This window comes from Rhea pennata, chromosome 9 (genome assembly GCF_028389875.1).
Source record: "Rhea pennata isolate bPtePen1 chromosome 9, bPtePen1.pri, whole genome shotgun sequence".
In the NCBI taxonomy this organism is placed as follows: Eukaryota; Metazoa; Chordata; class Aves; order Rheiformes; family Rheidae; genus Rhea; species Rhea pennata.
Genome location: NC_084671.1, coordinates 27,201,197 through 27,221,494, shown reverse-complemented (window position 1 = coordinate 27,221,494; position 20,298 = coordinate 27,201,197). Strand labels below are relative to the sequence as shown.

The following is a 20,298-nucleotide window of genomic DNA, read 5'->3' as shown; positions in this document are numbered from 1 at the left end:
TAATGAGGCAAATCAGTTTTGAAGACCAATGGCTAAGACACCAAGAGCAACCACTTCTGCGCAACAGCTGGGCTTGCCTGCACGTTACCTAGTACGCCTCAGCTTACTGCAAACATCACAACCCAGCAAAACCACGGCAAGTTTTAAAGCAGTAAAAACACCCACCCACAAACACACGTTTTCATTCCGTTTAACATTCATTTACAGGAGCATGTAAGGTGAGGAGGACAGGAAAGATGATTGCTCTAGACCCAGAGGATGACTCTTGGGAAGGCGGCAAGTTTTAGGGGGCAACACAGACAACACAAACTTTTGATAGCAAAATCAGAGGCTTCTCTCCACATTCCCCTTAGCCCAGGGCAGAATGTTTCAAGCCCACCCCACAGTAAGGCTCCCTTCAACTAAGTGCTATCACCAGATTCCATAAAGTTTCAGTGTTGGTTCGTGGCATCTCTCCACCTCCGTCCCTCCAATTTCAAGGCAAATGCTATAGGAGCCATGCATGCAAAGCAGGAACAGAAAAAACACTGTCTGTTGGGCTGTCGCTTTGCATATAAATCTCAGCAGCACTGCAAAATTCAAACCGACAGCCTTTGTTTCAGCAGAGCAGAATTGGTGCTACGAAATGCACTCCAGATGCTCAGTGGCATTTGTCAGTATGATCTATGCCTTATTTCAGAGCTTGCTAAGAAAATAAACGTCTAAACTGTGGGGAAAAAACACCACTAGACTATACCAAGAGACAGACTAAGTTTTCGGGGTCTTCTAAAAGATTACAAGGAAGTACCCAGAATAGGTCTCCACAGGTCTAGGGAAAACGTCCCAGGAGCTGGGGAGCTGGCTCTCCAGGGTCTAGAGAAGGCAGGGCTCGAGGCAGCAGTTGTATTATTGGCCTTCTCCTTGGATTTCCTCTTCATTATCTGCACAAACGCCAGACACAGAGAAGTAAGAACAGCAGGAAGAACAGCTTGACCAGCACAAGGCTCCCGGTTTGACTGGTGCCAGCTGAATTACGAGGAAATGTGGAGAACTGCAGCCCCAAAAAGCTGAACAGACTTTGTGACAAACACAGAAACAAGTCTTCTCCATGCCTGGGGTCGCCCTGCAGGCCAATGACCACGGCCATCTCGGACTGCGGCTGAGAAGGACCCGTGGGAACGCGTGACAGTGGCTGAAGACGGGAACCCTGCAGGTCTCCCCCGCTTCAGTCCCTCCGCTTGGCCTCACCTCCTCTCTCCAAGAGCTTGCAAGACAGGCCAGGCTCCAGCCTCTTGCCGCTGGTAGGACACGTGACACGAGTTAAACAACTAGCTGAGGCAAAAACAACCCAGCTCTCCCTTTTGTAATAAAACAATAATAAAAAGCAGCCTGTTCTGGAACTCAGACTACTGGCTGGCCAGAGGAACTGTTGCCTCACCAGGTTAATTAACCCTACTGAGCACCAGCTGTTAAGCAAACGAACTTCCTGGAGGAGCTAGAGATTTTACCACCTTTTGCCAAGTCTAAATATACGTGGCTTTCTAAAGCCCTGACTGCACAACAGTTCAATCGCATGCAAGTACAACAGTTAAATATTGTAATTCAAACACACGACGAGCATCACAAACTTGGAGCGGAGCTGGGACACGAGGCGCGGGAGGCGGGGGGGCGCGAAGCAGCACTCGGGCTCCGAGGAGCGCAGCCAAACTCTGCTGGGCCGGGCCGGGCGGAGAGGAAGCGACGGGGCTCCCTGCCAAGAGCACGTGACTGGGGCAGCGGGGAAGCAGCCAGCACTCTCGCATGATCCGGCGCTCACGATTTTCCAGCTGGCACTGCGATCCTCGCTGTAACCCCTTTTTTTCCCCCCGCACAGTCCCTCCGCACATCTCCCTTGAAGCCCTGAGCCCCAGCCAGCCTCCTGCTTCTGAAGATGGATCAGTTAAATTCAGGATAGCACCCTCTCCTTCATGCCCTGATCACTCCCGTGTCATTTGGACCATTTTCTACTTCATTCTGCCAGCGACTATGTCCAGACCAGTTTTAAAGGGAGGAAAATGAGGTTCTCCAACTTACTAGCTGCTTGCTGAGAAGCCTAGCGATACCCGTATCACAAGGCACTGCTAACAAAGCACCAGGCACTTTAATGACTAACATCTTTTTAGTACTGAACTTTGCCATTAGCTTTTAAAGTTAAACCTGGCCTGTCACACTCATTTGAATGCGTTCCTTCAGATCAGAAGTTTAGAGGTTAAAATATTTGGCTTTCAATTCTGCCTAATTCTAGAGCCAGTATCAGTGCTCTGCTGCAACAGGGTGGTAGTACATGAAATTTGTAAGATGACAGGTTGGACCATAGTTGATTTTCAGTCTCCACTGAGGAAGCTTTTCTTTCTGTCACATATACAAAACTAATACAGTTTGACTGCAAAGATTGCATTGCGCTCCAAACGTTCCTCAGAGATCACCTTTCTCCTAAGTCCCCCTTCAAGCAGGAAGTTTCTTTTCTGGTTAATACAGAAGCTGATAGAAGTTGACTAATGCTGTTAGCTATCTTTTGATCAGAACTGATTTGATAGAAATTGAAATAATTTGCTAGAAGAACACTGAAGCAATACTATAAAAATATATTCCAAGATTGAATTACTTTGCTTTCAGAAGTAGAAATACTTCACATTGCATGCATGTGGGTGGTGACACACACCCAAAACCACCTCCTCTGAAACAGGCTACTGCAGAGTTCAGTTCCCCCAGGTGTAATATTCCTAGAAGACATCCCAACAAGCTGCCCATTATTTTTGCTTACAATCCCTAGCACTATGCCAGTGACAAGACAGAGGCATGCATATTGAATTTGGACTTCTGTTTGAGTTAAGAAAGGTAAAACTTCTTGCACACTAGCACTGACAATAAAATACAAACCAGTGATCTGTTCTTTTCCTCCCTGCCTAGGTGTAGTCATCTTGTTTACATGTGAGCGCCTTCAAGCATTTCGCTAGCATTTATAGTGAGTCAAATCCACGTCAGATCTTTTACCCAGACCCAGGCTATCTGCTAGGAATGCAGAATTGAGGCGCTATGATCCAGCCATGAGAATACACCAGCTTTTACTACAAGTTTTGTATAAAATACAGCTATACCTAATTTGAAAGGAACTGCCCCCAAAGGTCTGTCGAGGCTCTCAAAAGCAAGACAGAATGGTGGATGTATCTAGCAGGCAGGCAGGCACAAGCATCCAGCTTCCTTTCACGCAGGTTAGCAGTTCCAAGACCTCTGGGATGAAAACATTTCCATTTCTTGCACAGCTCTCTATACCCATCAAAGCAAAGTGACATTCATAAACTTAACCAGTTAACTGCAGATAGTGTTTGAGAGCTACTGATCATGGGCCCTGTCTGGAAGCAAAATAAGACATGAGAACAAAGTGAGGGAACTCGTGAGCCCTTCTCTACATTAACTTGGAGAGAAACCATCTCATAAACCTTACCTGTGCCAACGATGTTCCGCTTCCTTTTTTCAGCTCTGAAAAGTTCTCACTCAGTTTTCCTCCCTTGCTGCTAGAGTTGCACTTATAGCACGTCCATCTCATCAGGCCTTTGGTTACTAAACCACACTCTTTACTCAGCAGACACAGGGAATGGTACAAGTGGCCACAGCTGCAAAGACAAGAGACGAATTCTGCAGGTGCTCGAAGGCAGGGTAACACAGCCAACAGTATTACGCTTCAGAAGGGAAATCTCTGGTTAGCGGAAAATCAGGCTGCTTATCTGTAACTATAAATCAGCAACATGTATGTTCCCCTTATACCTTCACACCCTCCAGCAGTATTTCTAGACTTTCAAAAATAACAGCAGGTGCCCAGTTGCAGATACAGCTATAGATTGTAATGCCAAGCTAGTAATGATCTCATCCTCTTATTTTACGGCTGCCTGCTTACACACAGGAATATCAGAGATATCAGAGTATGAGCCAGGACTGCAATAGACTTGAGAGGCACAAGTAAAGTCAAATAACCCCAGGATGCTGTGATTGCCTCTTAGGGGTTTGATGGATATCTGCTATGCCAAACTTCACCAACACAGAGCACTGTATTTGAGACAGATCAAGCACACAGACCACTGTGTTAGCTGGCAGCAAGACAAAGTGTCCCTAGTTGTACTTGCTGCATCCAATTTCCAGCCCATTTAAGTTTCATGAATATCCACAAAGAGCTTTTGTGGTTCCAGACTCACAGTGTCATTCAGTAAGGGCACCTAGGTGGCTAAGGGTATCAGGTAGGACTACGCTGACCAATTCCACCAGGAAATCACCTTCTGCTAACACAGATATTGCTGGAGAGATGACAGATAAATTGAGAGTTCACTAAACTGCTCCTCAAAATTGTAAGGCAATACTTTCCAGCTGAGACAGAGTTGGCTGCATGCAAAGAAAGTTGGCTCATATCCGTTTGATTAGCCAGCCCATTTACAGTGCAAGGGGCAGGAATACTTGACTGCCAGCATATAGACGATTACTTGTGTAAGCCAAAGACTAGTATTTTTCTTTTTTGGACTGCTAACATGATTACACCCATGAGTCTGCCCCTTCACTTTACCTGAAAATAATGATTTCATCAGCAGTTTCTTGCCTTCTTTTGTACTGCTGTAGACAAATGCAGCAGTAATCCTGCTTTGGGGTAAGCCCTCTAGTAACAGAAGCTCTTAGGTTACACAGGGACCAATGGAGATCATGGTTTAAAAGATTCGTAGTTGTCTCCAAAAGGGTCTGTGTGAAAGACAATATACAGAAAAACTAGGTCATTTTGCCTTCTCCAGACTGCAGAAATTCCATCCTGGTCAATTCATCACAACAAGCAGCTTAGCAGATTACTAAAAGCAAGAACAAACAGAATGGATTCTCCCTATAAGTTTTGTAGCCACTATCTCAAAGTACTTATCCTTTTATCATACATTAATGTAGACAGACAGTATCTTTTCACTTTTAAATCAGTGCTTTATTGATTTTTGTCCAAGATTTCTAAAAGAGATGAGGTAGGCTCATTTTGTGATCTTCTGTACTTCTGACTCCCCTTTTTGTCCCTATCTGGTAAGCAACTGCTTATATCCCCCATTTTACTAGACATGGGCAAACAAAAATCAAGGCCCAAATGCATCATCACAATTAAAACATGAACCCCCCCCCCCCCAAAAAAAAAAAAAAAAAAGCTAAATTTCTCATTTGCTGGTTCTGCCCATCTAAGATTGTTTCTGAAGAAACAGAAGTGGAATATCCTTAGTTTTTAGGGATTATTGCTTCCTTCAGCAGCAACAGAACAGGCAACAGGGATAAATGCTCTGGTCCGTGATTGCTCACAGAAATTTTCAGAGGCTGCACCTGGAGTTCCTTAGGAGGGCAGAGCTCAAAGGGCACTGCCTGGTCCATACATGACATGCAGCCTATATTAGGCAACTGCTAGGCAGTGAGAGATCAGACGGCCTGTGCAGCTAAGAGCAAGTCTTCCCCAAAAGCTCAAAAGCGAGATGATCTCTCTTTACATTCAGCTCTCTACAATAAAGTCACTTCCCATTTTATTTTTAAATTGGATGATTCCACGCTGAGTCCTGAGCAGCAGCTAAGATGGTAGTGCCATATGGCAGGAAGAATTGAGGGAGGGTTTGGAGGAAGACTATGTATTCTGTTTTGGGAATAAGGAGTTTTTAGAAGAAGTTGAAGTTTGGAGGCTGCCTCGGATTTCAGACTGGACAGAAAAGGGCAGGAATGAAATATAGATAAAATCCCATCAGGTGGCAAAGCATAGAATTACTATGGGGAAGCAGCAGAACAGTCTAATTTAAAAGACATCTAAAACCATGTAAAAAGTCATTTAAAACCATGTAAAAAGACAAACTATACTGGTTTTGTGCCTTTGACTCCCTAACTGGAAGACAAGTTGGAGAAAAAGCAGGTGTTCATGCTTGCAGTACATTTTAGCGTAAAACTGAACTACGGAGGTGTCCAAATCACAATATACCTGTCAACCCTTTCACTTGCAATCTGTTTGTAACACAGACTCATCCTCTCCTTTCCTCATGTCTTCCTGATCACACAAATATATCACCTGCACGTACATTTACTTTGCTGTGCAGAGAGAAATGGCAAATGAGAGAAAGCAGAAACCTAGAGAGTTAAAAATAATCTCTTAATGCAGCAGTGGACAGCACACAAATGCATGCAACTTACTTGTTCATAGTTAAAAGTGTCCAGCATGCCCAGAACAAGCCCTTGAATTTCTCCAAGTTTCCCTTTCCCATAAACAGGATCCTGTGTGAAGAAACAAAAAGCTGTAGTTGAATCATACATGACATGAAAAGCATTCTGACTTTTTAGTTTTCAGATTGGCATCACAAATTTAAGTTATGATTCCAGACTTAAAGACATGCCATACACACACAAGGAATAATATCACGTATTGGTGGGAAAACCAGTAATTAGCAAAAACAATTAGCTGACAACAATCAATACTAATGACTGTATTTGGGTCAAAAGACTTCAAGCACCCTCTTCTCCTCCTGGTGCCCTCTGAGGCGTTGCTCAGCACTGGTCAGGAATCCCGTTCAAGGGCGCGTCTCCCTTCGCCTGGGTGAGCTCGGTAAGCCGCCCTGGGGGAGCTGCTCTCCATGGCAGGCTGCAGCCCCTCAAGCAGGCAGAGGGTCAAAGCACCGGAGGAGAGGAGAGCTTCTGCAGCACCCTCCTTCCGCCAGGCCCCACTGCACAAAGGGCGGCCAGCTCCGGCTTGGCCATCATCCGCACCCTTCTTAGGGGCAAACTCCCCCAAGCCAGCAAATCCCTTGGCACAACAATCAGTTTGCTGACAGCTCCTAGCGGCCACGAGCATCAGCACCCACTCGGACTAACATCTCTTGGGCCAAACTGGCCCTGAATGGCCTCCATGCAGCTGCACAGGGGTCCTACCCCTACCAATGTGCAACATGGTACCACATCCAGCACACCCCTGCCAGGAACACAACCTCCTCCTGCTCTTCTTTGCAGCAGCAACAAAATCAGATTAAAACACAACCCAGTAATATTTCTGTTAAAGAACAGGCCCTACAAGCTGTTGGCTAACTGGCTCAGTAAAAGTAAGGTGGAAGAAGAAAGAGCAGGCAAATTAACAGGATCTACCACTGGCTACTGCAGTGGTGTGATCCATATGGTACAGTTTGACTTACTTCTGTGTCTTTGGTCAGGACAGTTTGATCTGCAAAAGAGCAAACCCAGCCTAGACACAGGCACACATACACACAGGCGCACCAGTGGGGCATGCACATCTATAACCAGAAGCAGCAGAAATGCACCAATGATCAGGGGAACCCATTTTGTGAAGCACGCAACTCCCAGAGCTGTCAGTCACTGAATGGGACCCAGAAAAAAAGCATTTTGTGCCTTGAGTAATGGAAGGCACACTGAGGAAAGCCTGCAGAAAGTAGAAGCTGACTAGTGGTATGGGCATGAGACTGGCAAAAAATAGGGAAGATGGCAAGATGTGAGCAGGAAACTAACCTAGACACTAGAAAAGCAAGGGAGGCTCAACAGTCACAGGATGGAAGGAACTGGATAAGCAACTTCGGGCTAAGATGAATGAAAAAGGAGAAGGATCAAGGCTGATTCAATGCTGTGACTGAGAAAAAGGAGAGAAAGGAGAATCAACAGTAAAAAAGCAAGTCAGCAAAGAAGGCTAAAGTAGCATGGAAGTTGCACTGTGAGACACCTAGAGAGCTCACCAAAACAGCTACAGAAAGTAGGTCAGGCAGTTATGAACAGCTACCTTCTCACAAAACGTGACAGGCAGAAATACCAACGTTCAAGTCTAAATAAAAACAGCACTGAGTAATATCATTTGAGTCAGAACAGCTGTAGATTCAGAACAGAAGAGCTCAACATGCTGCCAAAGCTACTTTTTTTGCTAGGTGAACAGTACAGACTCAATAGACATCAGTTTTTCTTTCTGCATGCATAATTTAAAAGCAACAGCATGGAAAGTACACAACAGTGAGTCACCATATAAATTATAGAGAGTAACAGGGAACTCAGGACTTCCAGCATGACTTATACATGAGCCACGACATACAGCAAGTTATTTTTATATGCACCAGCTATCCGCTTTTCTGAAGCACTGAAGTATACAGCCAAGGAAAGCCAGACAGGTAACTCACAAACTACAGATGCAACCATTTATATACAGCAAGTCAAACTTCCAAAGGTGCAAGTAGATTTTCAATGCAACTTGTTTCTTCGGCTAGTAGAGGGAGAGGAGGAGGAAAAGACAGGAGGAAGAGGGAAGAACGAAAGAGCCACCTACAGCCTTGCAGATGAGGAACATGAGTCCCAGGACCAACTTTCAGTTGCTCATTTTTTCTCAAATCAGGTATGACAATCTCTAAAAAACAGCAGGGGGGAAGAGAACTGCCTCATCTCCGGGGGGTGGGAGCTGTGTGTTCCAGTAAAGCCTAATACCAAGTCTAGCAGTCAGTGGTGAAGTTCATCCACATTTCTTGTGGGCAGCCATAGAAGATAGCACTGCACAGGCCTGGAGTGCCGTTCTGTACCTGCCTTGAGTATGAAATCCAAAGCTATAACTTCAGGTCTTCTGGCAAATTATAATCCTTTCTGCCAATTTGGTGGTTTCAACCTCTGCAAAATCTACATTCACAAGAGCCTTGTGGGATCAGTTGTTTTTAAGGAGGAATATGTTTCATTGATTCCACTTTAAAAAATATGTCTTGGTTTGGGATTTACGCGCACTCCAAATACACCGTATTGGACGGCACATTAATACAAGAAGCTCCATCAAGTCAAAAACAGATCACAGCTACTGTTTCAGAGCTGATATTCCCCCAGAAAAGCAGGAACACTCGGCACCGAAGCCACACTGGCTGCCCAATGCAGCTCCTGACAAACAGGTGAGGAAAAGCTGGCAAGCAGGCAAATCCAAGCCAGAGATGCACTTGCAGCCTTTCAGCCAGGTCTGCCTACTCCTTCGCTCACAGCTTTGGAAGGGGCTCCCCCAGCACTCACAGAGCTGCGCTAATACATGCATTACAGACCCAGAAGATACGTTCACCTGCAGCTGAAGCTCCATCCCGTTCGCAAGGGGACAGAGCAACTATTGGACGTAAGCTAAAGGAAAAAAAAAGGCAGAACTCCAAGCAGGGATAGAGAAGATTCAAGCAGATGCTTTTTTGGTCATTTTACTTCTACTCTGTGACAACTTCTAGAGATTCCTTCCTTCCCCAGTTTGGGGGACCTACAGGCAGAATTTAAATTTCCAGCTTCTCCAGTTCTTCATTTTTTAGGAGGCATCAGCTGCATCTGCTTACAAAACTCTCATGAAGGCTTACAACTTTGTAAGGGAATTAACGCTCAGTCTTTTCGCCCTCTTCAGACAGCATTCACATTCTCAACAACAAGGCATTTTTCTTTATACTCAAGGGGATTCCTCTAGCATCTCTCCCAATACAGTTATTTCAGACTTCCTATTTAACAAACAGTTTTATAGCAGCATAAAGGACAAACAAGAATAAGTATATTAATCGCTATTTCATAAGATTTCAATTATATAAAGTTGAGTCAATTTGTGGTAAGAGGCAGATGCTAAGAACCTACCTATTTACTGTGACAGCTATGGAATCTGGTTGCAGCCCTTTGCAAGGTGCCCTTTAGCACAGCATTTCAGCTGCAAAGTTAACATTTGCATAAGGTATAATCTCTAAGCAGTTAAGCCCAGAAGAGGAAGCAAAACAGTCCACTAAAATTGGAATACTCTAATTCCTTTTCAGAAAAAGGAAGATAATCTACCTCAGTTTATTGATGTCATTCACCTTAAAAAAAAAAAAAAAAAAAATCCCTCCGTTAATTCCTAGACAGCTGTTCTACTTTCCAGACCTGCAGCTCTAGGGCATCTATGCTCTACCACAAGGACCTGACCTCCATTGGAACAGGTTTTGAAGGCATTTTCGAGAATTCTCAGACACCCCTGGTAATTTTGGGTTTTACAGAAATATTTACAGGACTTGGGAAAGGCTGGATGTTCCCTAGGGCCCAGAAGAGTTTGTTTAAAAATTTCCATACAGACACTGTTAAGAGTGGCACATCAGTAGTATTTTGGCCCTGTGTACTGTGAAGAGCCAAGATAGCACTGCTGGAGACCAGCATTTAGAATTTCACATGGGTTCAAAAAGCAAGTGCACAACTTTGTAGAGGGGACATCTGCCCAGGGCTAATAAAACCAAGATGTAACCTCTAGCTCAGAAAGCTGCTGAGGCATTAAGTCTCACAGACTGGCAGAGCGTTCTGGGGAGCACCACGTATGTGGGCCACGGTATGACTCTTCCCTGCAGGGGACAATCCAAAGCAGCAGAGGACAGATCATGCTACACAAAAAAGCAAAAAGTCTGCAGTGTGCCCTACTCTCTGACACATGTGAAGTTTCTTTCCTGATCCCAAACATGGTGAGTGTTCAGAGCCCATCACCTTTCCCAACACTTTCTTCCAAGCTGAATTCAAAGCAACTTTGTTCCAATGGCCAGCCACACATCAAAAGAAAACTGTCCCACAGTCAGTGCAGGTCCTGAAGCAGAAGTTCAATACAGCTACAACACAAGCAAAAAGAATCCTCAGCAGCATTGCCTTTCCATTGCATGCAACCCCATTTAGAGATTTGTAACAAAAATAAAAGTTGGTATAAATGTGAGTGCAAATGTGTTTTTTTAAGCACGTGAAACAGCAGGAAAAAGGGTTAATAGAATAGTGTGTACTGATAAGAAAGGACACTTGCCAGCAGCAAAGCTGAGGAAGGTACTATGTCAAGCACAGAAGCAGCAGGCTGATAAGACCCCAGCACAGACAAGGTATCAGCGGAAGAGCCTCGACCCCAACGTGAGGAGAATGGCGAGGCTGCAGCGTATCACACATACCATTTCCTTTTGTGTCAGCCCAGCAGGAGGACTGACTACAGACACATATTTCAAACTTATATTCCAAACGAGGAAAAACAGAAAATGGGCAGCAATCTGGCCTAGGATTTATGGCAGCTGAAGTAAGCAAGATTTGGAGACAAAAAAAACACCTTGTAATGGTCAATAGTTTCTAAAGGATGCAACTAATCTGTCCAAAACTCATCTGGTATCATGAATCAGAGGAACTCCAGAGATGTAGTGAGGGGTTGACAGCTGACACCCCTTGTCCTCTGTGGTACACACAAATGATCCTGATCTTGTTCACACTGATGCATCTTGGTGTTTGCAAACGTAAGAGTATGTGAATGAATGAAATCTATAGTGCTAGAAGGCAAAAGCAGCTTATTTAGAGATTTATAAATAAATATCACCTTCCCCTTCCGTAAGAACTTGTACCGAGTTTTCTTACCCCTATTTCCAAACTACAAAGTACTAATTACTACTTCTGCTCTGCAAAGTTCTGGTACTAGTATTCTTTACCTTGAATTCACTCTCCCTCCCAAATGCATTTATAAGAGGTCATGTTCTCTCCCCATCTCTTGGGCTAGCTGTAATAAAAGGTTCAATTAATCTCTATTTTGTCAGACCAAATTTGTTAGGCTGACCAGGGAAATGGAGTAAGTAGGGGTAATTCCCTTTCCCCAACGGAGATGACCAGAGCTGCCCGTGTCACTTTTACTAGGGACAGAGATGTGCAAGGCATGATTTAAAGCCCTGCAGCTGATGCACCCCAGCTATGCCCTTCTCCTTTGCCACAGTGGCACCACACCTACCAGTTCACTGTACAACTGACAAATACATTTCACTCTTCTGCTGCCTCCAGGACATGAAAATCGGCCTCTAAGAAGGCGTTTTTGTATTACTGCCTAAGAGAGTGACTTTGTACACAGAAAAGGGATGAAGTATTTGAAGACTGCAAACGAGAATTTTTAAATCTTCCCAGGAGAGAATGAGATCTTCCTCCACACTGTAATACCTCTCAGCTATGTTACCTTCACTTTAGTCACTACTTTGCCTCCCTCCTCATTCTGATAATTCTCAGTACAACCCAGGAAAGCTCCTCTTTCAGTCCTCCCCAATTATCCCTTCTCAATTTCCATAGCATTTCCTGCCTATGTTAAACTTCAAACAAAGCTCGACAGGAAATTGTATCTAACGTTACGGTTAAAACTAGACGAAAACGGTTGAAGAGGCATTAAGCTTGCTCAACACTTTGTACCTTTGATAAAACCATGTTTCATTTGATCTCACTTCCTATCCACTCATTTACAACACCTTTCAATGTCTTTAATCATATTTTTTCCAAAAACCAAGAGCATGTGTAATATTAAGATCAAACTAATAGGCTGCTAGAGGTGGCTGTTCACCCTAGGAAGTCTACAGCCCCTCTCTACTATTTCTCCTTTCATTTGGAATAGAAACTCTATAGAGTAGCTCAGCACCTTCTCAATCTTTCAATCCTTCCACTCCACAATTCAGACAATATTTCTAATTAATTTTCTGCGTTTCTCAAGGTTTGCGTTTAACTCTCAACTTTGTCTTTTGCCCATTTTGCAACTTAACAAATGAAATCTGCTTCTCATCCTTTGACCAAAAACTCCTTTCTTAAATCAGTTCTTTTACAAGATGCCAGAGGCTTGCTACTCATTAAAAAGAAAATCTAAAATAACATACCACCCCATCAATCAAATGGTCCAGTCTCGACCTCCCTCTCAAAGCCTACAAACTTTGATTTGGTCTTTCTGCAACTGTCCATTTTAAAGCCTTAGCTACACAGCTTTTAACGAATTCAGTTTAAAGGTGTGAGAAATTTTTCATGGTTTTATTTGTGCAGCAGCCCCCAGAATGGCTAGGTTTCAGTTCAAAGTAATTGCATCCTTCGAGATAATATTTTATTTGATTTGCAGAAATTACTTCAGTTTTACTCACTATACTCATTCAGTTACTTCAGATTACTCACAAGTCTCCTCAGCAGGACAAGTGTCCCAGGTAATTCTGTTGGCTTTTCCAAACTACATCTCAACAACTCAACGTTCACTGAAATACTTCGAACTAGACAGTTAGCTAATCTGATCTTTAACGACACAGAAATTGCTATTAGATCAAGAATGTGTTCCGTGCTACCAAGTAGCTGAAAGACACAGTTTGGTAAAGGTTTGTTTCTAATTTTTTCTCCTCTGCAGAACTCACCTGTAGAATTCTCTGCAGGATTGAAGGAAGGGCAATAAACGCAGCCATGTTGTTTAGCACTTGCATTGTCAAACTCTTCAAAGCTGAAATATCAAGTGCAAGAATCACCAGCAGCTTGTTAGAATTTGAGTAGAGAGGGGCTCATCTTTCAAATTTAAACAGTTACATTTTACTTCATGTTTTCTAGTTTGAAAATCATTTTTAGATTTTTTTTTCCTTCTGTGCACGTTTTATACTAAGAACGCACATACAGCTTTTTGGTATCAGGAAGTGTATTTAAAAAATTTAAATATCAGGATGCTACTCCCCACTCCTCCCACTCCCTACCTGCATTAAACTTTCTCACACTTAAAGACTCTTTGTAGCATTGTCATACACTCATTGCTCCCAAAAGCTCATCTGCAACCTCTGTTCATGTCATAGTCATGACTAAAGTGCCTAGAATTAACCTTTGCATGATATACATGTATTTTTTTAAATCCCCAACTGCCAACAGCAAGACCCTATATTCAGGTATGTGTAGACCCCAGCAACTCAGCTTCTTCATAGGGGCAATGAGCTAGTTAGAGTGGTTTGGGAAGTATATATCTCAGGAACAGAATCAAAATGGTTATGTGGGGATCCAAGTGTGTTATACTCTGTTACATCATCATTAAATCATCATTTCTGGTACCACTTAAGATAATCTCTTTTCCATGGGAATCAGCTCCCAGAATAGATAATCTAGGGAACATTCTGAATTTAGAGAAAAAGATGAGTTGAAGGAAGAGGTGTGATGTTTAGTTTTGGGTTACTGATCTCTGCAAGGCTATCCCCAGGAGTCCAGATATAGCTACAAGTTATTGGAGGGAGAGAAGGAGAGACACTCCAGACAGGATGCTAACTATAGCACTTTCTTGCAATATGCTGTGGTCTTTAACCATGCAAAACTACAATCACTGTGGAAAACAGGGCTGAAACAGACCAGAACACACTATTCTGTCCCAAGACCAGAGCATTTAAGCCTCTTTTTAACTGCTCTTAAGGCTCCCATAATGTGAAGCTTTCCAAGATTCCAGATGTGCTACCAACACCTACAACAGATTCAGTGGGATGGAACTAGAAGGGAGAACTTAGCTGGTGTATTTGAGTTTTACCAATCTGATACATAATAGGACAGATGCAGGCATAGGAGTACAAAAAGCCTAGGCATGGAAGATTATAGCCTTATACCAGAAGTTCCACAGTGCAGACTGTAACCTACTTACAGCCTGGAAAGCCTTTGTACATGCTGTGCATATTGACTTTTTAACTGAGGCCATCCTCAATGGAACTGGCTGATCAGAGGAGCTGGCAGTAGGGCATCTCTTCCACTGAGGATCAAAAGAAGTATCTGGCTCACAACTGCAACTTACCAAATGCCCAACTTGAGCTCTTAGTCCTGCAACTACCACAGCTCAGATCTACAGCAGGGATTTCAGGCCTTGAGTAATTAAACTGCTTTCTGTCTAAGTGACCAGTAAAGTAGGAGAGAAAGCATAGATTTTGATTAGCATTTGGGGCTGCAAAATGTCAAAGTACTTACACTCAGAGTATCGATACTGTGAAGAACCAGACAATTTCTGTGGGGACATCATAGCCTCCAGCAGGGGAAACCAGAGGGCCTAAAGTAAATGAACACAAGGCAAAGCCAGTAAGAAAACAGTAAATCTAAAGCTCAGGTGTGACCAATATCAAAGTTTGAGTTCCAAAGATTCACTTTCACAGGCTGAAAAACAGAATTATATTTCTTATGTTATGACCACAGTGAAAAAGACCCAAAACATGTTAAAATAGTCTCCGAGCAAAGCATTCCTGAATCTGCTTTCAGTCTAATTCAATCATATTTCAGACAAACATACCACGTCTGTGATCAGAACACAGGGAAACTTTGCCTCCTACTGTCCCCTCTCCAATTTCTTCATGTAAGATGCAAACTCTCTGAGGTGGAAACTTCCCTACCTAAAAGGCTGAACAGTGAATGGATCCTGACTTGAATGAGGCATCTAAATTCTCCAGGAAATACGCACATTGATGATACAGAAGTAATGTAAATAAAACCCATCACCTAAATAGTCCAATGCATGTGCCAAACTGTAATACAGGAGTTTGGAAAATTCATAGGATATTGTACCTAGGAAGCTTGTCCTTCATTTGGTGGCCACAGTCAAACCTTATCTGGGCACTGACAAAGCAATTAGCCACTAGGTGGAACAGGACCTAGAGTGAGAGCAAACGCCGATTCAAATCTACCTAGTCAGGCAGGCTGGCTGTAAGCATTCTGCATGTGCATGTAGACACCTTCTCTCTGATAAAACACAGCAACTGTCTGTAGCACAGCAAAACCCTCTGAGAGAACTCGAGTTAGTCACTTTGCACACTGGACAGTGCTCAGAAGAAATCAGAGATTTTTTGACTTCCAGTCATGCTGTGTCTTCAGATACGTGAACAATGTTTTCAGTTTGAGTTTAGCTACGTAAGCTATGTGTAACTGTAGGAGTAAAGATGTCTCCAATGTCACTGACATTAGCAAAATGGAGACATAACCTCAGTTCAAGAAGACAAGCTCTCTGCAAGAACTCAAGGAAGCGCTATAGCCTCAAAGACCAGCCTGACATTAAATTCATAACTATGTCAACTGCTCAGTGCAAGGGTACAAAGTTGGAATCCTTTGCTTTCTTTAGTGTCTGAAGGACATTCAAGCCAAAATTTCAATTGGAGCTAAGAACGAGGGAAAGGATGTTGTCTCTATTGTTTCTCCACTGCTGATAGGCACTTCATTCTGTGCTTCACTCTTGCAAGTGAGCACCCACTAGAGACTCTCTCTTACAGGGTTAAAATCTTTACCTTTGCAAGAAGTATATGATGTAGAGCAACACAATGACTCCTTGCGATGCATCACGAACTGATAGGTAGGGAAGGGAAGGGAAGGGAAGGGGCATGAAAGGAGAAAGTTTCTAGGGATGCAGAGACTTTTGTCAGTTCTAGTGACATGCTTTTTATTCCCTTACCTCCCGTTGCTGCTGGTTTAAATTGTGTGAGTTCCTCTGGCAAAGAGCAATTGTTTTCGTTAAAGTATCTTCAATATTTTCTAGCAGAGGGACTTCTGTTGAACCTAAGTTTGGGGGAGGGGGGGACAAATTTGAATTATAAAAATGATTTTAGCTCCCAATCATTCTGCAAAATAAAATCATGCTTTTCATCTAACATTTGCTCCCTATAACATGCAACTACTCTATAAAGACAGGTTTGATTTTCAGTGTTTTTCCTGAATAGCAGAATCAATTGGGCCTATAAAAAACATTTCATACAGTTTAATATGGAAGATCTTAGTTGTGGTTTAAGATATAGCTAAGCAACAAATATGAGCACTGCAACTGATTAGATTCCCTTGAGTCTTGGGGCTAGCTAATGCTGCAGGTATGTATACATTCATTTCCTGTAGGCAGAACAGTCTCATTTCTCTGAGGAGTTTGCTACAGAAAAGCTACTTTCAGATGCCTCTCATCACTGTTCTCATGTAATGACTGATACAGTTTCATAACAAATCTGAATGGATTATAATAAGGGAAACATTTCCGGTAAGCCAGGAAGAGTATCAGTCACAGCCAAAAGAGCTAACAAGGCAAGTGACAAAACACAGAAAATCCATCACAAAGTTAGTTTGCAAGTCTTGCTATAGATCTGAGTAGCAGAGTGAGGAAGCCTCATCACAGCAACTACCACAGCCATGTGAATATAAAAAATGTCACTGTAATACCTGGAAATCTGAACCATGAAAGAGGATCTCATTAGCCCAGGTGTCAAACATATACATTTTACATTCTTGTATTTGTCTCTTTTTGATAGAAAACAGACTCTAAATTGATAATTCTTACTTTCATCATCTTGCATAAGCATCAGCAACTTGCTCTGCAGTCTCTAAAAGAAAAGAAAGGACACAGAGTATTAAACCTAAGAATCTTGATGCGTTTTTAAAAAGGTATATTCACAAAGGCTCACCCTCATTTTCTTCCCCAGTATGACTAACATAATCTTTTCCAAATATGGAAAGGTAAACAAAAGCTCAAAATTTGATTTTGTTTTAAGAAAAATAAATTTCAGTATCTATCTGTTATGCTTGGAAAGACAATCTTCAAAACATGCCAGAAAAATATACTAATACGCTGAGTCTGCAGACAAGCCAAAACATTGCTTTCTGACAGAAGGTAAATGCTTCCATGCTTTCAAGTAGGAAACAAAATGAGCAGCAGTGACAATATCAAACCTTAAGACAAGTTATCGTGCTGATGAGGAGCCTAGCAAAAATGCCACATTCAGGATCTCTGCACCATACCTCAAGCATAACCAGAAAGGCACCATGGATATCTCCCTTCTTCTCCAGTAAATACGAAGATGCTTCATGAAGCTGATGTTTCTGTGTTATCTAAGGTAAAATAGAAAGTGAATTTCTATCTTAAGAAATTGGCCAGCATTTGCTTTGTTTACTTGATACAGCAACAACAACTGGACGGTCAGAGAGGATTTTGTCTCTATGTGATTACAGGCACGTTACCTAGTCTGAACATTCCTACTTCTCCCCAAATAGGCGTTTGTTTCTAAAGTCACACCATCGCTACTGCCAGCATCAAAATCTTAAAAATACACACACAAATCAAGATCAAGGACAGACTGCTAATCAAAAATGTTGTAGACGGGCATTCCTTCAGCACCAGTCAAATTTTGGGGGTGTTGCTTTCCAGCAAACCTTGCTTCCATGATTTCATATGCCTCCAACACATAAACCAACATTCCCAGCATAAGGGACTCTATTCTAATCAAGTTGGAAAGCATGATCTTTTCCTGTGCACATGTGCAGTCTGTTTTCATGCAAAACAAATCCATGAGAAGCCAATCTGTATTCTGCAGTTACTCAGTAGGTTCAGTATATTAATGGCCTTTTTTTCTTTTTTAACAAGCCCAAAGAGTAAATTTTGAATCAGTATATTAAATATAGCTAACCATGTTGCAAGAGAGCAGTTTTGCAGCTTGAGAGGCCGAGCAGTGTTAGAATTAGACTTGGAGAGTATCTAGGAATTAACCCACTTTAAAGTTTTTACAGTACTTTTACATACTTTAAAGAGGCAGGAGCCGATGTGAAGGTTTTCCCTAGCCTCTCTTCACATTAATTTCTCTCCTACCTGGATAGTTTCTTCCAGCCTGCAGAATTCCATAACTTTCAGTGTGTCCAAAACCTGGTCTGGGCTGTAGTGACACAGCAGCTCAATAAACTGCTCAGTGATGCAGGGCGGTAAGTGTATCAGGTCCTGATTGATGCCTTCTCTGGAACACAAAAGGCATGGGAGACCCATGTCAAAACTACTCCAGAGGCCTTGCCGGAGAGTTTCTTATTGAGTTCTGTGTTGTCTTTAATGCTTAATTAAAAAAAAAAAAAAATCAGTGTTTTTAAGAGAAAAATTATAGTGCCTCTACTAGGAGTGGTGCTGGAAATAGCAGCCAGGTATTTCATTTGTTACATGACAACTTCCACCGAGTCCTCAGTATGGAACATATCACCTAAGACCCCGTAAAGAAAGATTCCAGTCCAGACACCACTCCAGCAACTCTGTGGAAAATAGATGCAAAAATTCACCAAGCTCTTTCCTATGGCTTTAAGGTAGCTTAATGGTCTTTTTAGATCCTGATCATCTGTTTGTGCTACAGATCTACCCTGCATGTGTTTGAAAAAAATATTTTGCTTATTGATCTTGAAACTCTTCTTTGGCCTGCTTTATCATGTTTTAAAGTCTCATCTGCTAGAATATGATCCCTTCTATTTACCTCATTTAGATATGGTTTTGTGCTTCTTTCTGGAAATACCCTCATTTAGTTCTCTTTCTCAAACTGAACAAAACTGTGGTGAGTTAGTTTCTGCTCTTGCAGAGACAATGACTTTATGCACACTATGGTCTGTGGTAGAACAGATCTCCAGCTGTAAGGTTTTGAACCAGGTGCTGCATATCGCTCAGCACCAAGCCAAAGGCTGCATCCTCTTTCAAGGGTTCACCAGCTGCACCACAGAACCATTTATTTCCAACTGGAACTAAAAAAACTCATCTCCCATCATGTCACCCGCTCATTCAGTCTGGGTAGGCGAAGTCTCCAGTCTCTGCTGTGTTTCCAGCCCTTGCTGTCTCCTTGACTTCCTCCAGCTTGACACAAGCAAGGCTGCCGTGATGGTCAGGCACTCAGCAGTGTAGGCACAGCATTATTCTCTTCTTTTCTGTTTAAGGTCATGGGTGATGCTACTTGCCATGAGCTGTTCAGGAGGCCAGACTAGGGTCTCCTGTCTGATTTTAAACTATGTGTTTTCTGCAAGTGAAGCTCAGAATATAAGAAAAACTCATTTAATAGAGGTGTCCCTCTAAAAAGGATTCTTCCAATTCTTTTCCAGTAGCAGCTCTTGGCACTACAGTATTTTGAGCAGCAGCCATCTTCCAATCCCTTGGCTCTTTAAGTATCCTTCTAATGTGGCTAAACAAAACTGACAGCAGAATTGCACACAGCGCCCATCACTACCCCTATGTACTGACTGCTTTCCACTCATCTTGTTTCTCAGCAACCACAAAGCATGAGATTTCCAAGATTTGGGATAATAAAGATGACCCTTTCCTGGAGACGGATAGAACACCTACAGCCCTGCAAACTAAAAAAGCAATTCATGACCACTGTAGATTAAATTCCTTGTGCAGAGAAACAGCAAAAGTTTATCTTCGGTAGGAAACAGGCCTCTTAAGCTTGTTCTGAAGCCCCAGCTAGAAAATGAAACAGATTAAAGTATATATTTAGTTCTGTTACCTTTCTGAACAGAAATTCCTATTCAGGAGGTGATGAGTTGATGGGCAAGTCCTACAGCCATGGGATGGAAGAGGTCTAATATACCACCTGACCATATCGTCTTCAGGGAGCTACAAAAGCTACCAGGATTATTATCCAATAAAGGCCAGCAGAGCACTGAACCCCAGCACACCTGAAGCAGCTTATCATGATTACAGTGTGAATTGCTTGATTATAAATGATATTTGCCTAGAAATAAAAGCCTCACAGGTACTGATCAGAGTGTCCAACACAAGGACACAAG

General features: G+C 42.6%; 1 protein-coding gene across 4 annotated transcripts in view; it reads right to left on the bottom strand.

Moving 5' to 3' along the window:
* The window catches only part of VPS8 (VPS8 subunit of CORVET complex), a 93,565-nt gene that overhangs the window by 19,806 nt on the left and 53,461 nt on the right, over positions 1-20,298 (bottom strand). For all 4 annotated transcript variants that reach the window (XM_062582256.1, XM_062582257.1, XM_062582259.1 and 1 more), the window contains 9 exons: positions 18,359-18,500; positions 17,515-17,604; positions 17,057-17,099; positions 16,190-16,293; positions 14,725-14,803; positions 13,161-13,243; positions 6,196-6,276; positions 4,571-4,740; positions 3,464-3,632 (listed from right to left, as the gene is read on the bottom strand). In XM_062582256.1, the coding sequence (XP_062438240.1) occupies positions 3,464-3,632; positions 4,571-4,740; positions 6,196-6,276; positions 13,161-13,243; positions 14,725-14,803; positions 16,190-16,293; positions 17,057-17,099; positions 17,515-17,604; positions 18,359-18,500 (961 nt within the window). The remainder of the gene's footprint in view (positions 1-3,463; positions 3,633-4,570; positions 4,741-6,195; positions 6,277-13,160; positions 13,244-14,724; positions 14,804-16,189; positions 16,294-17,056; positions 17,100-17,514; positions 17,605-18,358; positions 18,501-20,298) is intronic.